The 21,546-nt window shown below is 38.8% G+C and overlaps 2 protein-coding genes across 9 annotated transcripts in view; both read right to left on the reverse strand.

The window, feature by feature from the left end:
* The window catches only part of LOC108427276 (interleukin-31 receptor subunit alpha-like), a 15,281-nt gene extending 8,810 nt beyond the window's left edge, over nt 1-6,471 (reverse strand). Inside the window, exons 1-6 of the mRNA XM_017697293.2 lie at nt 6,220-6,471; nt 6,048-6,119; nt 5,350-5,649; nt 5,146-5,272; nt 4,840-5,006; nt 3,417-3,547 (exon numbers count right to left, since the gene is read on the reverse strand). Coding sequence (XP_017552782.1) covers nt 3,417-3,547; nt 4,840-5,006; nt 5,146-5,272; nt 5,350-5,649; nt 6,048-6,119; nt 6,220-6,223 — 801 coding nt within the window. The 5' untranslated portion in view covers nt 6,224-6,471. The remainder of the gene's footprint in view (nt 1-3,416; nt 3,548-4,839; nt 5,007-5,145; nt 5,273-5,349; nt 5,650-6,047; nt 6,120-6,219) is intronic.
* A 3,508-nt stretch (nt 6,472-9,979) lies between these two features.
* On the reverse strand, nt 9,980-21,405 carry ddx4 (DEAD (Asp-Glu-Ala-Asp) box polypeptide 4). Of its 8 annotated transcripts, none has more exons than XM_037547577.1 (24): nt 21,321-21,405; nt 20,493-20,538; nt 18,946-18,973; nt 17,761-17,823; nt 17,577-17,639; nt 17,432-17,476; nt 17,316-17,342; nt 17,180-17,236; nt 17,051-17,101; nt 16,926-16,955; nt 16,794-16,844; nt 15,758-15,799; nt 15,609-15,644; nt 15,460-15,504; nt 15,221-15,363; nt 14,994-15,146; nt 14,527-14,681; nt 14,187-14,316; nt 13,804-13,970; nt 12,988-13,133; nt 12,581-12,680; nt 11,462-11,732; nt 11,209-11,316; nt 9,980-10,607 (listed from the first exon to the last, which is right to left on the reverse strand). In XM_037547577.1, exons 2-24 carry the CDS (start codon nt 20,514-20,516, stop codon nt 10,527-10,529), a joined length of 2,016 nt encoding a protein of 671 aa, XP_037403474.1. In that variant the 5' UTR covers nt 20,517-20,538; nt 21,321-21,405; the 3' UTR covers nt 9,980-10,526. The 8 variants fall into 8 exon arrangements, with proteins under 8 accessions (XP_037403474.1, XP_037403470.1, XP_037403471.1 ...); XM_037547573.1 differs by having other exon boundaries at nt 15,752-15,799; XM_037547574.1 differs by having other exon boundaries at nt 15,752-15,799; nt 21,295-21,381.
* Between the last annotated feature and the right edge of the window lie 141 nt (nt 21,406-21,546).

The following is a 21,546-nucleotide window of genomic DNA, read 5'->3' on the forward strand; positions in this document are numbered from 1 at the left end:
GCCGGACAGAGACGGGTGTGTTTTACATCACCCAGACCTCGCAGCTGCCTCGGTACCGCTCCAAATGCTGCCCGAGCCCTGGCGATTCTCTGAGTATAATCTGGACACACAGAGGACTTCATGTTGGATGCGGTGATTTGGTGCAGTTCTCTGGCTCTCTGCGAAATGTGGGCACAATCTTTGAAGTAGTGCACGGAGGTGAATAGCGCGCGGAGGTGAACGGTGGGCTCTGTCTATCAAGGGAAGTTGTTCAAGTTCAAACGCGTCTTTGAGCAGTTGAGCGACAGATGAACTGGTTGCAGACAGACTCGGGAACACCGATTATCCGGATGTTTTTCCTGCGAGACCTGAATTTCGCGTCCAAACTGGCAACCTCCGCCGTCAGGCAGTTCACCTTGGCTGGTAAACCCACAACGTCGTCCGAGCATGATGAAAGAGACTGCTTTAGAAAGTCTTCTTTAGGTCAGAAAACTCAGATCTCGGTGCTGCATTATCACGAGATAATTCAGCTTTCAACGCCTGAAGCTCCAACATTACGCTGGATCTGAACTCCTCCAGTACCGCCCGATATTCCTCCTAATATCCTGAACAAGCAGAGCAGCGCTGGCTTCAGGTGAGGCTGCTGCCTCACGAGGCGGCGTGGACGCAGACTGGATTACAGGCCTCAGAAGGCTCTGCGAGGGCCCCGGGGCTTTGCTAGCTTTAGGAGGCATCGTGACGACCAAAAACAGAGACCAACCACCAACAATGAATATCCGGCAAAAACTGATGGTAAATGTGGCTTTAAGTAATAAAAAAGATGAATTGGCCTCAGAGGGAACTCTAACTCCATGTGGAGTCAGACCCGGAGGTTTCATTATTACATAAATATTTGAAATAAGTGAAGTTTCCTACAGAATACAATAACTCCATTCTATATTTTAAACTCTACACTGAAAGGCTAAGAGATAACAGCAGTGTTCTCTAAAGTGGACAGATAAGCGTCACTTCATTGTCCACTGTAGGCCATGTGTTCACTGCTGCACATCATTGCTTCCAGGTAATACTTATTTATATATTTAAGCAATACATGTTTATGTGGTTTCACACATTTGAAAAATGCATGAAAAAAATGCTAAAAAATTGTTTTTCTGAATGAAATTGTCCAAAAGCAGAAACCTGTGTTCATCACAAGCTGCACCACGTCAGATTTTAAAAAGCCCACAAGGAGATGTTGTGACCATGTACAAACTACCACTATTCACACTCCTCCCTTCATAGCTAACCCTTTCACCATTTAATATCCAACACGTTAAACAGCAAGAAAAACAGGTTTGTTAGTCTGTGGCGCCGCCGTGTAATGGAGGGTTAGTTTTTGAGTGTGATTTGAACTATATTCACTTCTGTAAAACAGGCAATCTTACAGTACTGTACTGAAATCATAGAGCATTACTCAATATTCAATGTCCAATCAAAATGGCCATTAAGTACAACATATTCATTTTTCAGGAGATACTTTTGAGGACATTACATATTACATAATTCACTTGCATTAGGAAGGGGAACATGAAAAAGTTTCCAAAACCAAAATTCAAAAAAACATTTAAAGTATAGAGAAAATAGGACATCTAACAACATAAATCTGACAGACTACCAAAACTGTCCCCATCAGATAACCAGTACTTAAAGCTCTCATCTTCAAGAGAGAAGAGACAATCCTTCTAATGTGAGAAGACAACTCAACATAAGTAAGATGCCCTCACTGCAAAAAGTAATGCAACTTAGACTGAATTTTGGAGTCAGGGAAAAATATTCTTAAGGATTTCTGAAAGCAAGTGTCTTGTGGACACTAAATACAAAAAAATTAGGATTTAGTTGATAAATTATATAGAAGCCTCAAGTTATTTATATATATATATATATATATATATATATATATATATATATATATATATATATATATATATATATATATATAAACTAAACAGACATTTTCTAAATTTTTCCCTGACACTGAAACATAAATTCACTTGTATTTAATGCTTGTTTTAACTGGAAATTAAGTAAATGAAGCCTATAATTGCCTCCAGGCATTCCAGTTAACAGACAGAATTCAGCAAGAGCTCCACAGGGACTGTTTCGTATAGTTCCTGAGAAAAGCCAGACGGATCATGACTTCAACCTAAAACATGTTGAAGCCGTTCAACCTTCTTGTTGGAATGTGTTACACATGGAGCGACAAGTCACAATCCTCCGTTGTGTTTATCTCACTGGATGTTTTGTATGGAAAGAATGGAAGGTAAATCTACAGTCCAGCTCAAATATTTGTAAGTCAAGCAAGGTATTATATTATATTGCATAATATAGATGCAATAAAATGAGTTAGTGGACAGCGTAGAAATTACAACCATATTCATATATAGTATTGCTATTTTTAGGAGCTGACACGTTACTGAAAAGTTCTATGGCTGGGTTTTTAAAAAAAAAAAAAAAAAAAGAAAAAAAAGTACTTTTTTTTTAATAGATTGCACAAGGAAGACGTAACTAGTAAACAGAGTGAAGAATGACAAATTCACCACAATGTGATGAAACACCATAGTGTGAAAATCAAAATCAAAGCTTCCATAATGTCTGTGTTGTACTAACTCCTTGCAAGCAGCCAAACACAATGCAGTGACAATGGATTTAGAGGTAAAAATAAGTTAATGCAGCTGTTTGGATTTCAGTTTTTTTATGCAAGTATACAAGCTGTACCATGTGGCTTGTTTTTTGTTTTTAGCTATTCTCTATATATTAAACATTTACAATAGTTTCCCACCTCTTAAGCCCCATGTGTAGAACACAAGGCCCATGTCTATCATTATTAGCTGTCCAAGTCTTCATGAACTATGAGCAAAGAAAGGTTTTCAGGCGCTTAATTCAAGCAAATAGGCAAGTTTAGACGACCAAACACCTAGGGACATTTACATTTTGAATATTTCAAGTGACCATGTAATATTACAAGGTCTACTGCATATTTTGAATAAAAAATGGCCAGTTGGGGTTCTAACACAACGTTAATTAAAAATGAAATACAAACATTTTTTCTCTGCCCACAGATTTGGTGAGATTTTTTCACATGGCCCTTTTACTGGTGGAGTTTGACACCCCTGTCTTAAGCAACATTAAGCTAGATGCGAACCATACTGTAAAGAAAGAAATACAAAGACCAAACATGTGTTCGTTCAAATGAGAGTCGTTTTCGATGTGTTTACTGTAACACATTAGATTAGATTCCTGTTTTAACTTGCTATAAGCATGAATATTAGTTACGGTCCAAGAAAATGTGAAACGTCATTGTGCAACAGATACAGAAATTCCACAGGACTGTTTATAAAGGGCAAATTGAAAGCAGATTTTAACAATTAAGGACATCATTCTGTGATTTCATTACTCACCTCAGAGCCTTTTTCAAGGAAGCGCACTTCACAGACAGTGTAAGCCAGAGCCCAGTTGTTACTCCGCCACGTCACACTGAGAGCAGACAGCTCCGGTTTCACTTGCACATCTCTTGGTTTATCTAGTTTTACTAAAATAGGTATACAGCACAATTTTCTAAGCGTATTCTCAAAAATAGTGTGTGCACGCATGTATACATATACACACACACACACACACACACACACACACACACACACACACACACACACACACACACACATATATATATATATATATATATATATATAAATATATATATATATATAATACATAATGTGTGTGTGTGTGTATATATATGTATATATATGTATATATATATATATATATATATATATATATATATATATATATATACACACACATACACACACACATACAAACATACATACACACACTGTTCTATTAGCATGACAAACATAAATAAGCAAAAATAATTAGACAAAAGATAAAAAGAACACCATATTTTTTATTTTCTGATTATGTTAAACTGTGCACTAAAATTAGTAGAAAAACAGCATGTTTAAGTTTGCTCCTTATGAAAGACGTGAACTTTCACTTAGAAAATAGTGTGTAAATTAGCACTAGGTGTTAGCAATAGGTGTTCAAATGTTTGCATTCATCATCCTTCCTATCTACCCTCCAAGTACAGTGTAAATAGACTACTGTACACTTTTGGGTTTACTTGCAATGTAAACACAGAGGTAACTGATGGAAACACTGAATTTTGTTGCCTCTCTATATCAATACCAGAGTGTACTGTAGGAACATTTTTTACTGCATTGTAAAATGACCTGTGCAACTTTGATACGGCATATTTTGGCACATACCTGAGACTTGACTGAACACATTTCATTACACTGTACACTGTATTTGTAGACATCAACTTCACAGAATGTGTTTGGGATTATTTGGATTATGAGAAGCATAAAATGCAACCAAATTCTAAAACAGAACTTGGAAAAATATCCCTGCAGATTTTTTTGAAAATCTGAAAGAAAGTCTGATGAAATGACTGACAGCTCTAATAAATAATAAATTCACAGAGCGGACACACTAAATACTTAGCAACTTGACATTACATGTAGCCGTTGAGGCGTCTGTGTAATTTTCTGTTGAACAGTTCCTGCTTCTTTCCCAAAACTGGAAAATTAAGTTTTTCCATGTTGATTTGAAATGAAACAGCGGTTTCAGACTTCTGCACAGCAGTGTAGCTCGAGCCACAGAAGGCAGATGAGTCATATTAAGGATCTTAACTGTTCAGAAAAGTTTTGTTTACTGTAGAATGAATGACAAAGAAAACACTGCTCCTTACAAAAGATGCAGAGCAGATCTGCAGGAGCAAAGCCAGCCACCCTTGACCCATAGTTTCCAACCACTTACCTATATCCCAAATACTATCATAGGTAACTTTCTCCGAGTGAGCTTCTCCAGCTGAAGTTTGAGCCGTCACAGTTACATTTATCTCTCCACCAACTTTTGGACCCTCTTCCTCCGAGAATGTGCACCATTTTATTTCTCTGGATTGGCAGAGTGACTCATTACCCTTCCTGTAAAACATAATAGCACATAAGAAGATTAATAGAAAGAACATTTAAAAAAAATCCTACACTAAAATATTGCTTCTTCACTGAAGTGATGGCTGTACAATAAATAAATAAATAAATAAATAAATAAATAAACCCTTACTGTTTCACATGGACCATGTAGTTTGTGTTCACACCGTTTTGGTTATGATCCCATTTGCAGGTCAAACGGATGCATAAAAAACAATTATGCAGTGTTTCAGCGATACAGGACACATTCTCAGGATCCACTGATTAATGAAATGAATGCAATTAGCACAGATTTGCACAGATGTGAATAATAAATAAACAATATTTCTATACTCACAGTACGTCCGTATGACCGTACCACCTAACACAATATCATCCAAATGGCATTCAACTATCCCGACTGCCAAAGTGAAATCCTGAATGAAGACAGAGGCAAAGGTGGAGTTGGAATGATAAAAGCTCTTTGCGATCGTCTGATTGTTCAGCGTCCAGTACAATCTGTTGGTATTAAAACTGGTAATTTTACGGCAGTCACTCTTAGGTGGAGCTCGGAATGAGACCCGAAGGTCCAACCCATATTTGATCAGTTGGTTGCTTGGAAAAACGTCACACTTTTCCAGTCCTGATACGCCAGATGCTGTGAATTAAAAAACAACAACAACAAAGGATCAAGTGCATACATTACGGCAAGTCTGACTAATTTAACCAATTAGTGCAGCGGCAGAAGCCTTTTAGCTCACAAATCTATTACCATTAAACTGCTTTTTGGAAGCACATTAAGCAGTGGTTTTTATGGAGATGATGGGAGTCTCAGTACCACACATGATCTCACCCTTAATGCATTGTATAATAGGGTTTACATGGCTCTACTTCCTTTTCTGGACTTATGTTGACTCATTTCCCTTCACCAGCCTTCAAGAATTGTTTTACTCCCTCTCTTCTGAATTCTGGGATTTCCTGTGAACTTGAGCCTTGGGTCATATGCAACTGTAGCTTAGTCACATTATGGGTTAGATAAGAAAAAACCCCACTCACCTTTACAGAGAGCTTGAAGAATAATAACCATAAACAGATTTGTAGTCTGCATTATTAGGCCGGTTAATGAACCTTTAATGAAGAAAACAGAATTAAAGGCAGAATGTGACCATACCTTAATAAAGACATTACAAGCTGCCTGAACTCGTTGGCTGGATGAAGAGTTACTCACCCATGAAGGCTCAGTGCGCTGCGGCCAGCTGCTGCTGCTGCTGCTGCTAGTCTGTGACAAACCAAGAAACCGACAGATTTGAAATGGAAACCTGAGCGGAGCCCCCGCGATCTTTATCAGCGTGGTCGTTAAAACTCCGCCACACGCTCATGGTGTCAAGTCGTTATCTGTAGCTGCCACTCTGCCGCCTGTAAAGCAGCAGGAACGAAGAGTCTCGGTGAAGGAAGCGCAGTGTTGCTGCTCCGCTTGCGAAACCCTTCTGCCTCAGGATATGAGGAAACCCGCCAGATATACAGGAGCAGCTGCAGCGCAGCAGCCAATAAAGCAAAAGCCGTTATGGGCGGTAAAACCGCGCTCGGAGACGGCGATCACGCCCACCAGTCCCAGAGAAAAGCACACAAGGATTCAGATCATGAACTCCGAAAGGCTTAGATCAACAGACTTATTTAAAAGGTCAGCCTGAAATAAGGTCCATGAACGTCACAACTACTTTGCAGATAAACAATGTATTTATAGTATAACTGTATTTACAGTACATGTCTTGCCAATCCACTCTCAATGTCCACATGGTTTCCCATTACTGATCTTTTTTTTATTAGAGAAAAGTCTGCATTAATGTTAACTGTGGAATGTTTTCCTTATAAATAGAAACACTAGGAAAAAGGAAAACCTCAAACGATGTCTGCGCAGTGATCACGCCGATAAAAACACAACTGTTCAAATATTTTGTATAGTGAAAAGTGATATGAAAAGTACTAATCATATTTAATTCTTCAACCAGGTACCATTTTTGTATATATAAAAAAAATAAAATAATATATATATATATATATATATATATATATATATATATATATATATACACACACACACACACACTGCTCAAAAAAATAAAGGGAACACTTAAACAACACAATATAACTCCAAGTAAATCAAACTTCTGTGAAATCAAACTGTCCACTTAGGAAGCAACACGGATTGACAATCAATTTCACTGCTGTTGTGCAAATGGAACAGACAACAGGTGGAAATTATTGGCGATTAGCAACACACACTCAATAAAGGAGTGGTTCTGCAGGTGGGGACCACAGACCACTTCTCAGTACCGATGCTTTCTGGCTGATGTTTTGGTCACTTTTGAATGTTGGTGGTGTTTTCACACTCGTGGTAGCATGAGACGGACTCTACAACCCACACAAGTGGCTCAGGTAGTGCAGCTCATCCAGGATGGCACATCAATGCGAGCTGTGGCAAGAAGGTTTGCTGTGTCTATCAGCGTAGTGTCCAGAGGCTGGAGGCGCAACTAGGAGACAGGCCAGTACACCAGGAGACGTGGAGGAGGCCGTAGGAGGGCAACAACCCAGCAGCAGGACCGCTACCTCCGCCTTTGTGCAAGGAGGAACAGGAGGAGCACTGACAGAGCCCTGCAAAATGACCTCCAGCAGGCCACAAATGTGCACGTCTGCACAAATGGTTAGAAACCGACTCCATGAGGATGGTATGAGGGCCCGATGTCCACAGATGGGGGTTGTGCTCACAGCCCAACACCGTGCAGGACGCTTGGCATTTGCCAGAGAACACCAGGATTGGCAAATTCACCACTGGCGCCCTGTGCTCTTCACAGATGAAAGCATGTTCACACTGAGCACATGTGACGGACCTGACAGAGTCTGGAGACGCCGTGGAGAGCGATCTGCTGCCTGCAACATCCTTCAGCATGACCAGTTTGGCAGTGGGTCAGTAATGGTGTGGGGTGGCATTTCTTTGGAGGGCCGTACAGCCCTCCATGTGCTCGCCAGAGGTAGCCTGACTGCCATTAGGCACCGAGATGAGATCCTCAGACCCCTTGTGAGACTATATGCTGGTGCGGTTGGCCCTGGGCGCCTCCTAATGCAGGACAATGCTAGACCCCATGTGGCTGGAGTGTGTCAGCAGTTCCTGCAAGATGAAGGCATTGAAGCTATAGACTGGCCCGCCTGTTCTCCAGACCTGAATCCGATTGAGCACATCTGGGACATCATGTCTCGCTCCATCCACCAACGCCACGTTGCACCACAGACTGTCCAGGAGTTAGCGGATGCTTTAGTCCAGGTCTGGGAGGAGATCCCTCAGGAGAGCATCCACCACCTCATCAGGAGCATGACAAGGCATTGTAGGGAGGTCATACAGGCAAGTGGAGGCCACACACAATTCTGAGCCTCATTTTGACTTGTTTTAAGGACATCACATCAAAGTTGGATCAGCCTGTCGTGTGTTTTTCCACTTTAATTTTGTGTGTGACTCTGAATCCAGGCCTCCATTGGTTAATATATTAGATTTCCATTGATGATTTTTGTGATTTTGTCAGCACATTCAACTTTGTACAGAACAAAGTATTCAATGAGAATATTTCATTCATTCAGATCTAGGATGTTATTTGAGTGTTCCCTTTTTTTTTTTGTGGTGTGTGTGTGTGTGTGTGTGTGTGTGTGTGTGTGTGTGTGTGTGTGTGTGTGTGTGTGTGTGTATAAACAAAAAAAACACACTGATTCCACCCAGTGTTAGACTGGGCTGATGTGAAAAGGCTCACTGTGTATTGTATAAAATTTTCTCTAGAGAAAATTACCAACTGATTTCTTTAGTGGTGGCAACAGGAACCAGGAGCTTTAGTATCTACCAGAAGAATACTGCCATTTTTTACTATCCAGGATGACTGGGGAACCCACATGTCTGAGCTTTTATATGTAAAGGATAAAACTGGTGGTAAACATGAAAAGAAAAAAAGCCAGTTCTCTTTGGGGAGGCGCTAACACTTCAGATGTACAGCAAGCCGTTTTAGCTTTTAATCCCTTCTTTCTTGATCTCAGGAATTACATTTTTACAACTAAAAATTAAAATTTTGGATATCAAGAATTTAATTTGATATCAGAAATGTAATTTTTACTAGTAAAAAAATAAACTATGAATTAATTTTACTTTCAGAAAATAATTCTACTAGTAGAAATTGAATTCTTATATAAATTATACTTCCATTTTTACTAGTAAATTAATGTACTAATTTAATTTTTGCTAGTCAGGATTAATTTCTACTAGCAGAAATTCAATTCTTGATATCAGGAATTATATTAATACTAGCAAAAAATTTGAATCTTGATCAAGAATTTCTACATGTGTAAACTACATGTAGAAATTTACTTCTGCCTAGTAAATGTTTCCCTCATTAAAATGAATGGAGAAACTCATGAATCATCCCTAGTAAGAGTTCAAATTTTACTAGTAAAAACTGAATTCTTACTTGTAAAAAAAAAAATTATATTTCACATGCAAAAATTAAATTTACTAGTAAGAATTAAATTTTCACATTTTCAAATTAATTCCTGATATCAAGAAAAAGGGATTAAAAGCTAAAAGGGCTTGGCACAGATGTTCTCTTATCAACATATGAAGAATTCTGCAAGCTTTCACAGCAAAGCACTCAAAGACTTACACCATTCCATTATGCTGGAATTCTGAAAGATTGGTGCAACTCCCCTTTAAATTTGTAACTCATTTTTTTGTAAGCTGGGTCCAACCATTTGTTTGTGAGAACATACTGAGCAACAACTTCACAATCAGAAAGCCTAAAATAACCCAAAATCAAGGGGGAAGAAGAACCCCAACAGATATCAAATTACAAACTTATCAGAAATGCTGCCAAGACCAAAATCAGAAACATAATGCAAACTACACCACAGCACCACAAAGACCAACGGAAAATTAACCATACAAGGACTAAAGACCGTTTCAAAGACTTTTGTGAATGGCAATTTTATTTGGTATGTTACATTTGCTAAACAATTTAAGGCCTTCACAAGTTGCAACCTGGAAACATTTGGCACAAAAGAACTCAGTGACAAGAAAGAGCAGGAGCAACCTTCAGTTAAAGGCCCACACAAATAAAATGTATTTATGGGTACTCAAAAATCCAGAATGTGATTTCTAACTACAAGCACTACCACCACTAGAAATCCACTCATTATTGTCCAAAACAAAACACACAGTTGAATGCAAGAACATCAGCAGAAGTGGTTCATCCCCAAATTTAGGCAAAAAAGCAAATCCTTGATTATTAATTCCCCTGACATTTGTTTATGAAGTTAAACTTCAGGTCACACACCCAATCTTCCAATGCATTTTTAAGTGCCTTTGCTTACAGCCTTTTACTTTCCAGCTTTTTTTGTACTCAAAGCCATGAGCATTTTTTCCATTAACACAAAAGATAAAAGGTGAACAGAGGAATATCTATAAACAAAAGGAAACCCTAAAAGAAAGAAAGGGGAGCTGCAGATCTACTCCCATTCTTCATCATCAGCAGCAGCACTGGTGTTCTGCACAGCTGGTTGTGGTGGCTCTTTTTGGAAGGATCCACCCTGTGAGCACAAACACAAATTAAAGCAAATCCACACAGGCATTTCTATCCAAACTGGTCATGTGTAGTTAATTATTACCATAATTGAGCATTTAACTCCATTTCACCAAAGAAATTAGAGAAATGGTTGGGCTAGCTACAGAGTATGGGAAGTTTCAATACTCAACATGGTCAACAACCACTTGCTTGGACAAAAAGGGTCTATTTGACAGACATGCAAAATGACTGACCACAGGCCAGCAGCAGGTCTTTTTTTGTAACTTGTATGGAGAGGTAGCCAATCAAATGCAACAAAAAATAAATATAAAACAAAAGCGTACCTTCAGGTTTAAGTTGGCTGTATGCAAAACATGTCTATTACACATTTAAAATAAATATTATTAAACAGATTATCAATAGCCTTTGACAAGAATTTTATCAATTTGTCATGCAAACTAAATTGTTCCTAGGCTGCCAGAATGACCTATATTTTGTAGGAAAAAACTCTTCTATACTAAAGGTGGTGCTTGTGTGTGTGTGTGTGTGGGGGGGGGGGGGGGGGAATCTCACACACACACACACATCCATAAAAAGCCCAAGTCACATGAAAAGATTGTTTGTACCTTGCGAGTGTCTGTAGAGGCAAACACCTTCCCATATGGGTTAAACCCTGTTGTGCCATGTGCACTGAATGCAATTTCCTCCAACCAAGAAGGGACTTCCTGCTGGGCCTGATGAAACAATAAAACAGTTTAGCTTGAACAAATTCAGAAAGAGAACGGGGGGGGGGGGGGGGGGGGAAACACACCTTCAATACTATTACATTAATGAAAAAAAATAAATAAATGAATAAATAAATAAATAAACCACACAAACCCCTGCAAGGACTTTGACCAGAGAACGAGCCAAAGGAGTATCAGACTCTGGGTTAAAGAAGGACACAGCTCTTCCGGTGTTTCCACAGCGGCCTGTCCTCCCAATGCGGTGAACATACTCATCAATGCTGCTAGGCATGTCAAAGTTTACAACATGCTGGACATGCTCAATATCAAGTCCTCTGGCAGCGACAGAAGTAGCCACCAGCACAGGACACTGGCCTGAGCGGAAGTCACCAAGAGCTTTCTCTCGCTCTCGTTGTTCCCGGTCACTGCAGACAAGAAGTTATTCATAAGGTTAACTACTGTTTCTGGCTAAATAAATAAAAACAATGAAAAATAAAAAAAGTCAAATTTCAAAATCAAAAAGCAATCAAAGTGGCCTCTTTCAAATTCCTGGGAGTGACAGAAGAAAAACCTACGATTCAGATATTCTATTTAACCCACTGAAAACAGCAAGCACTGTACAAGATCTAAAATGCAGAAACCAAAGTGATGCCCTGCTAAAAGCTATAAGAAAAAGTTCTTAACTTCAAAGTTCACTAACAAGCCCATTTTTTTTTATTTTTATATATATATATATATATATATATATATATATATATATATATATATATATATATATATATATATATATATACACACACACACACTAATCTACTTTTAGGTACAACAGAAGCACACACAACATTACATATTTGTTTAAAAATGCACATCTAGAACTGGCTTCAGCACAATATCAAATCAGTCTAATTGTAGCTGCTCAGACTATGCTTGAAAAGTGGAGACAAACATCTGTGGAAAAACTGATGCAACAATGAACATACTGAAATGTCACCAATTAATCTTTCATCAACAAGCAGCACTACAATAAGGAGTGTGCATTGGAACAAGTGACTGCTAATTATGTTGATTAAAAAAATAGGCACTGTTGAAAGACAGTGAAGACAGAAAAGGTTCAGCTTTTGTTTAATAAAAAAAAAAAAAAAAAAAAAAGATTCTCATTGGTAGGAAATTGGTTAAGTATTTTGTACAACCACCCCACCACCAGGGCTGCCAGGGGGTGTTGCATTGACACTATCCTTAATGAATCGAATTTGTTGACAGAACATTTACCTACCCATGGATGCTTGTAGTGGGCACCTTCTCCTGACATAGAAAAGTTGCAATGAAATCTGCGCTTCTTTTGGTTTCAACAAAGACCATTGTTCGCTCAGTCCCTGTGTATACAATGGAAAAACGTTACATGATTAGCTGCAAAGCGATTTTGCATTTTGCCCACTTTGTATATAAACCTACAAATGTGCTTTTATTTTAAAATAAAATAAAAATTTGAAAATCTTAAATCATAATGGTCACGTGAGAAAAGCTTCATGAAAAATTGCCTCATTAAAGCAAAGATTCAGAGACGATTAAAATGAGGCTCTGGAGTCTCAACTATATTTACCATACATGTCTAAACTAAACTGTAACTTGAATATGACTACACATTGTAAAAGCATATATGAACAGGTAAATGACAAGCACCTGTGGTCTTCAGCAGTTCCAGCAGCTGCTCTCTCTTTGAGTACTGATCCACCTGAATTATATGCTGCTCCACGTCACTGCATGCGCCTCCCACCACTCCCACAGCAAGAAACAGATAGTCTGTCTTTAAGAAATCAGCTGCCAGCCTAGCAACACAGTTGGACTGCTTACCATCCAAAACGGTGGTTCTCAGGTGTTCACTCTAATGTGCTACTGCTCCCCCTGCTCTTACTTGATCTGGTTAATCTGCTTATCTAGTCAGGACTTGAACCAAGTATAAATCTTTAAACTAATAACCTACAAAAACATTCTATGATTAAATAACCAAGTTGAGTTAACAATGAGCTACTTTTACAGATGTAACTTCCAGTTATTGGGCTACTAAGTCAAACAGTTTTAGAAAGTTTCTATCTTTAAGGCCAAGTGAATTAAAGACTTTTTTTAACACAAATCCATAATACAGAAGCATATTAAGAAGAGAAAACAGGTAATATTAATTATTAAGTAAAAAGTAAAGTAAGCTAACAATATTTTCAAAAAATTGAAAAAGTGAAATGATGTAAACAAAAGTGTAAAGGGGCTAGTTAGTGAATTTGATAGGGTGCCCTACAAGTTTCAAATTTAAGTTCAAGTCATTTTGTGTAGTTAGGACGTTTCTGTAATAATCTCTAATCTGGAATTGTTCTGCATGTTCTATAATGGTTACTTATCCTAAATTCAATCCTATTTGAAGACGTCACAGTAAGTCAAATGAGCTTTCCCTGTAATATCGCTCTAGAAACAAAGCAAGTTTAGTAGAATAGGAGGCTGACAAACCTTTGAATATCTTCTGGATATGTCGCACTGAACATAAGGGTTTGCCTTTCTTCTTTAGCGGGCATGCCTGGAGAGCTCACCAGCTTACGCATGTCTGGCTCAAAGCCCATATCCAGCATTCGGTCAGCCTCATCCAGGACCAAATAACGAAGTTTACTTAGTCCAACCTGGCCAACAATGACAACCAAAACAGACCTCTGCATACATCCAGTACAACTTCCAAATTAGTTCTCTTACGAAACTACAATTAGCAAAGACGCATAAAACACAAAGTTTCTCAGCTTCTTAATCTGTTCAGAACATTTAACAATCAAATATCTGCACACAACCTAGGGAGTCTGCATGCTAAAAGCTCTATTAAAACAAAAATAAAAATAAAATACCTTTCCACGACCAATGATGTCCAGCAATCTTCCAGGGGTCCCACACAACACGTTACATCCCTTCAACACCTCTCGAATTGTGTAGCCAGTGTTTATACCACCATAAACCACAACAGGACGGACACAGGTCCTATGAAAGATTCCCAAATGTCAGCCGTGCTATTGATATTTTTGCAACTGCAGATAATGCTCCATCTTCAGCACAAAGACTACATAGTGAGTAAAGCAGACCATCATGCAACAAAATACAAAGCTAAACAATTTCACAATTTTTTTTACAATTCAAATTACACCACAATAAAAGAAATTGATTTCACTGTTCTTTAAGACATGTTTGTACCCATATGCAAACTTGCGGGCTTCCAGATAAATCTGATTGATGAGTTCTCTGGTGGGGGCCACGATGATTGCCTCAGGCTCCTGCACCTCACTGAACTTGCTCGCTGCCACACCATCACTCATGAGCTGCTGGAGAATCGGAAGAAGGAAGGCAGCCTAAGGAAGGAAGATGAACAAGAGACTATAGAAATGAATTGGACCCACTCAGCACAATAATGCCTTCAATTATGAGAACATTTGCAGTACCATTAGTGTAACTCATTTTAAGATTAAGCTTTCATTTGTGACAGGAAACAAGTAGGCAGAGTTAAACATTTTAAAATCTTGTTTTGTCATGACGTGATCAGTAAAGCCAAAATGAAACCAATATGTAATTTTACTAATACATTAAAGAGACAGATATAATTCAAATTACATTTTATAAATGCTAGTAACTAATCGTGTTGACACTTCTAAGCAGGTACTCACCGTTTTGCCTGATCCAGTCTGTGCACAGGCCATAAGATCTCTTCCTGCAGATATTATGGGAATACCATGTTTTTGAACAGGAGTTGGCTTTACATAACCAGACTTGGTGACATTTCTGCTGAGCGACTCACAAAGACCTGCTTCCTCAAAAGTCTGGGGGGAAAGGAAAAATAAACAAACAACCACCACCACCAGCAACAGCATACACAACAAAACCAATCACATACCATGATGGCCTTAGGAGAATTGCTTCCACTGACATCCACAAGAATGTCATCATACTTGTCAAAATTAATGCCCGTCTCATAGTGTGCAAAAACAGAGCTTTCCTCCTCTGGTGGTGGAGGAGGTACATAAACAACCTTGGGCCCTGTTAGACAGAGATAATGCATAAGAAATGAAAACAATATTTAGTCACCCATTTGGCTACTTTCTGGGTTTGTTGACCGAGTAAGGAATTGTATACCTGCAGTTACACCATCTCCGTTCCCCTCTTGCTCCATCATTGAGCCTAATTGATTAGGGTTAAAAAAAAAATGGCATCAACATCAAATGGGTAATTGTCACTTTCAAATTACAAAATATAAAAAAGTTAAGGTAGTAAAAATAATTTACCCCTGGAAAACACCTCCTCATTCCCACCCCTATAACCTACATTAAACAAACAATTCCAACACATAATGATCATCTTTCAAATACATCGATTTCCTGGCATGGTGATGCATGTAATGCTTATTAAAATTATCCAAGATCATCACCTCCACCTCTTCCAAAACCCCGTGCACCTTCCCCACCTCCTCCTCCACCTGAAGGTGAGACACAGAACTTCATTGCACTTAAAAAATGCAGATAGACTAAAGACCAGCACCATCATCTACCAATATTTTTTTTTTTTTTTATATGATTAAAACATGTAGGGCATAAGTTATGACATGCTTGGTATCTGAATTTTTTCTTGATTTAGTTAACGTAGACTAGGCTAACCTTGCTAACAAATGCTGCACTTGGGATTGTCCGAGTAAACAACAAAATCTTAGAACGCTTAAAAAAAAAAAAAAAGAAAAAGTAAAACTGCATACAAACCTCAAAACACATTTAAGCTAAAATTGGATCTACATTATGAGCAGTTTGACATCCCACTTTGCAGTACTCCCTTTCTTAAGTAATGGTTCATTGACAGTCAAGAAAAATTCATGACAAATGTTTAACTTTAATAGTTTGACTGTAGAATTAAAAACTTTAACCATCTTCATCTCTAATTTGTTCAAGTGCTGGCTCCCACTCTTCACAGCAGACTTCCCTCTTTAGCTGAAATTACCCAGAACTTTCCACAAGTAAACCCAATTCCTGAGTATATCTGGTGAGTCACTGGCAGGTCCAGGACTGAGCTCGGGCTTCTTAGCATTCTTAGCTGTTGAACATGCACTTCTCCATGCAAGCTATCCACATAAAGCAGGCAAAACTGAGGAAAAATAAAGCTTTCCCTACAAGCAAAGCAGTCGATTCAACAAAGATGGAACATTGCCAACCATTTTGTGTACACAGCAACCACCTCTGTAGATGGAAAACAACATAGTTGTAGACAAAGCTTTTTTTTTTTTTACCCTTTTCATATAATTTTCATTGTAACAGTTGTGAACATACATTAGTCATACATCAGTCACATTTCAATATTACATTTATTTAATAAAGGATATTTAAATAATCAAGTTTTAAAGCCTTGATTTCATTTAGTTAACATTTAGAGAACTTTGTTTGGACATGTTGATATCTTGTACAACTATAACCCAACTAACTAACCTCGCCTGAAACCTCCCCGGCGTCCACTGCCTCCAAAACCACTTTTGAAACCTGCGAAAACAAAGAACATTTGGACTCCGTATACTGAAAACCTTTTTAAAAAAGGCTGCTCTTTTGACAAATGCCCTTTACCATCGTCACTGCCATTTTCATTTTCAGTCTCTGTGACGGGGGGGGGGAGAAAAAACAAAATCAATTTACATTTCAGGTCACCACTTATTGATGGGCTTTTTGTATAACAGGAAAAAAAAAAAAACCAGAATTGAAGGAAGTCCTATATCCTCCTCTGCCTCTTGATCCTCTTCCCCCTATGAATGTTAAACAAGTGTCAGTATTGAACCCCAAGACAGAATCTGGCCTAAACTTGATTCTGCCTGACCACTTGCCTCTTCCCCCAAATCCACCATTTCCACCAACACTGTTCCAGGAACCACCTTCATTGTCTACAGGCAAAGCAAACATAGATCAGCTAGACACAGCACAGAGCTGCAGCTAAGGCTGTAAAAATCAAGGCACACCAACCTTCACTGTTGCCATTTTCACCAATCCCTGTATGAAAAGGCAACCTTGCACATTAGTATTTCCACGGAGCTCGGTATTCAATTTTTACTTTTTTTTTTAAAACATGAAATGCATACCTGAATTGAAGCTCTTGAAGCCTCCACCTCCTCTAGATCCTCGTCCTGATGTTGAAAAAAAATCCGGTATATTCACAGAACAGTGCCATAACCAATTCATATTACAAGATTTACCAGCTTTCCTTCATATTACTAGCTAGCTCACCTCTTTTTCCACCTCTTAGCCCAAAATCACCACTGCCACTTTTCCAAGAGCTACCCTCATTGTCTAAAACACAGCATTGAGTTTAAGACCCTCAGTCAAAACCACAGCAGTATATATATAATATACATTTTCACACAACCTCAATTTGTATTGAAATAATTATTCAAAACTGATTACATCCTACCATTGATGCTGCTCTTGAAGCTGCTTTGCTGGCCCCCACTGTTCCATGAGCTCCCAGAATTTCCTAGTAAAAAATTTAAAAACTACCATCTTTCTTTGACACTTTATGCTGATTTCTAACATAACCATTACTTTTATAATGATCCAAAACTCTATGGCAACAAAACTTGCGATGATGGGCTTTGAAACAAAACAAGATTTAATACCACTACATTCAAGACTCAGTGTTTTCACATAGTTTGTTTTAAAAGAACCAAACAGAATTGTTTAAGTGAACCTGGAAGGTAACCAACTGCAAATGGCCCCAGTTTTTTGTGTTCACAATGTAGGTGAACTCTAAAGAGGACTCAGCTTTCTTCTGGTCCTTTGAGATCTCAGACCACAACTCCATTAGAACTCTGACCCCTTTCATAGCACCCATGGTGTGCACAGCACTCACCAAGTGGGCAGCATTCTCTGATAAATCCGACCTATCAGGTGACAAGAAGAACCACCGCCTGCTGCTCTCCTATTGGCCGCCCTGAAACGACTGGCCAAAGCGCATCGCGCAAAATTGGAAAAATGGCCCTGCAGGTCTGCCATGGTGGGCTTCGTTTTCAGCTGTGCTCCTCACTGAGCTCCAACCGGTGAATTTTTCATTCAGCGTTCAGTGTGAAAGCAGCAGAAAATTGCATTGCATGCCCAGTTTGAGCCTTTAACACAGCAAAATCATGCGAGCTCTCACATCTTATCATTTTACTATGTCAGCGCTTCTGTCAGTCTAAGGTCGCGGACAGACCTTATTCTGAGTAGAACCTTATAAATAAACCTTGGTCTGTTTCACCTGCTGAAGTGCTGAAGACTGTGGCTGTGTTTATGGTGAGCCTCGAGCTTATCACCATAAAGCAAAGCTAAAGCAGACTGGGGTCACTTTGTTTTCACAATGCACAAATTAATCAAACCACAAAACGAACAACATTTGTTTGGCTTGTTCAAATATGCAAAAGAAACCATGACTTGGCAGACTTCAGACACTGAAATGGCCCAAGTATGAGAACACCCTTAAATGCGGCAACAAAACATGGTGAATTTAATCTCAAAAACAGTCGTCTGTATCAGTTTGTTTGAACTATTACATATCCACCAATGTGTCTGGTCAGTGATAAGTGACTCAATGAAATCTCCATGTTCAGACAAATTGACTTACCAAAACTTGGGATGCTCACAACAGGGGTCTGTGGATTAAGTATATATATATTAAAAAATATACATTAGTTCACTGGTTGACAAGAAAAAAAAAATACATCTAATAGAATTTGACTGGCCCCCTGTAGCCTACTTAAAGAAATGACTCACTTTAGTCAAACTTATACAACAGCTCCCCTCACCTCAGACAATTGTCCAATGTTTGCTTGTCGTTGCTGCTGAGCTAAAAGACTAATACAGAAGACTTACTGAGACCAACTTCCACTACTTTAACTACATTAGCTTTGTAACCCTAGCACAAAACTAAAGAAGCAAAATTTCAGACACTAAACTTGACTGACTAAAGGAATAATGGTGTAAATTGTTCATCTGGTAAACAACTGCTTCTAAATACTTTTCATATCTTGTTACATGCCATACCACATCAACACAAACATTTGGCATGTTAGTTCGTTCAAAGAAAAAGCAGGAATGTCCAATCTTCTCTGCAAAGGGCCAGTTTTCATACCGAGAACACAACCGAGTAACTGAAATAAGGTTAACTCCTGCTTGATTGGAATGAAAACCTGCAGCCAAAACAAACCCTTTGGGGATAAAGCTGGACACCATTGTTCAAAAGAAAACTGCAAACATAGGAATGCTGGTGTTTGCTGCAGAATGTTTGTTCAACATGTAAACAGTTACAGACCGAAGGGGGATTACACCTATTTTTACATAATTGCACCTTTTACATTAATTATACATAATTTCAGTTTGATGTGTAATTCTCTGTTCTAGAGAAACTTGTTAAATCAGATGTGGGCACAGACCTGGTGATGAGAATCAAGACATCTAGAACAGTGAACGCCTCTAAAACAAATGTCAAACTGAAGACCTTCTGGGCCAAAGCATTTACCCTCATCTAACCACCTGAATTCAGTTCATGAGTTCAGTTCAGGCCTTGCTAATTAGCTGATGAGCTGAATCAGGCGTGTTTAATAACGTCCACACTGCTGAAGTCTGTGGTGTTTTTGCCCCGAGGTCTGGAGTCTGACACTTGCTCTAAAAGCTCCCTCACACAGCTATGGCATGAAAAGTTATGAATGTGGTGCCCAAAACATAATTTTATGATAGTTTTGGGGGGAAAAAAGGTTTCCCTTAAAAGTATTCTTAAACTACATTCAGAACACCTTCAGGCATGACGGGTACATAAAGGGTGTTGCAAGACAAACAGTCCCCAAAGATGATTTACTTTTCCACATTTACCACCATTATTAAATAAAAACGGCTACATCTGCGTTGTAGACGATTGATTCATCACAACCACTGAGTCAGCAAGTTTCCCCATAAAGGACCGCTTCAAATAAAAAAACGATCATGAATGTCGGGACAGCACTAAGTTTTCCCAATGATTAAAACAACTGCACCACCAAAGGTTTGAGTACGTTCGATCAGTTAAATGATTGCAGTTTGCTCCCTCCAGCTTTAGCTACCTCCAGGCCAAAGGCGCGGGGGAGTCTGCCCGCATACCACTACAGCGGACTTACTCAGCTTACTGGTGCTCCTTACCTGCACTTCATCCCACTCGTCCATAATTGATGACGGGTGATGTGAACTAAAGTAAAACAGGAAAAATTAGCAACTTCGAAAAGAAGGATAGCGCGTCTCGTCTATCATAAGGCGTGTCCGGCAAAGCACGCTAACTGCTAATGCTCTAACCATTTGAAGGTGGCTTGTAAAAGCACACGAGGCTACGGATTACCTAACTAAAATATGTGTTCCAAAAAAGCCTCAGTCCACTTTAAAGCTACCTGTTAACTAACCTAACGCTGCATGACGTCCTCTCCTCAACCAACTCGTTTTCAAAGCTATTGCAGCTAGCTAACGCTAGCTAATCATGCTAACTAGCATTAACGATTATTCTCCTAAACTGGCAGGTCTTAAGTGATTGATTTAACGTATAAATGCCTCTTTTGGAATTAGATTTTTAAAAGCTCTCTAGCATTAATATTTAACATTGTAAAGCAAAACGGCTAAGTTAACTAGCTAACTTGGCTTACTAGGAGTACAGAAAGGAGTCACTGTGGCAAGTTTTTCACATTTCCTGTCAGTTAAATTGATATTTTTCTTACAACCGAGTATCATTAACTCGTGTGACTCGTCAAATGTGAAAGCAAAGGCTACAACCAAACTAGCTTACGTGGCTAGCGTTAACTAGCATAGCTTAACTAAACTAAGCTAACTAAAATTCACCTGCCAGGCGCGCGTCAGTAATCCTTCTAAATTAGACCTTTAAACGACAAGTTGGTTTCAGCAACATTTAAGACATTTCTGCCTTCTAATCTTTCCAAAACATCATTCACAGTCGTACATTTATTTATCAGGTTTGTCGCTGACCGTTAGGAAGAGTCTCGGCGTGGCTGCAGGTGGAGAGCGGATCGATAGAAAGAGAAAAGAGAGGGAGAAAAGGGCTGGAGTGGGCGGGAAACCAATCACTAGAGAGCATAACTAAATATGATAACATTAATCACCTAATTATTGAATCCAGTTTCTCCCGCTGGAAAAAAATTCAAATAAAAAAGGAAAACCTTTACTTAGTTATGCCTTACATACTCCTAGTCGT

Source organism: Pygocentrus nattereri, chromosome 18 (genome assembly GCF_015220715.1).
Source record: "Pygocentrus nattereri isolate fPygNat1 chromosome 18, fPygNat1.pri, whole genome shotgun sequence".
NCBI classification, from domain to species: Eukaryota; Metazoa; Chordata; class Actinopteri; order Characiformes; family Serrasalmidae; genus Pygocentrus; species Pygocentrus nattereri.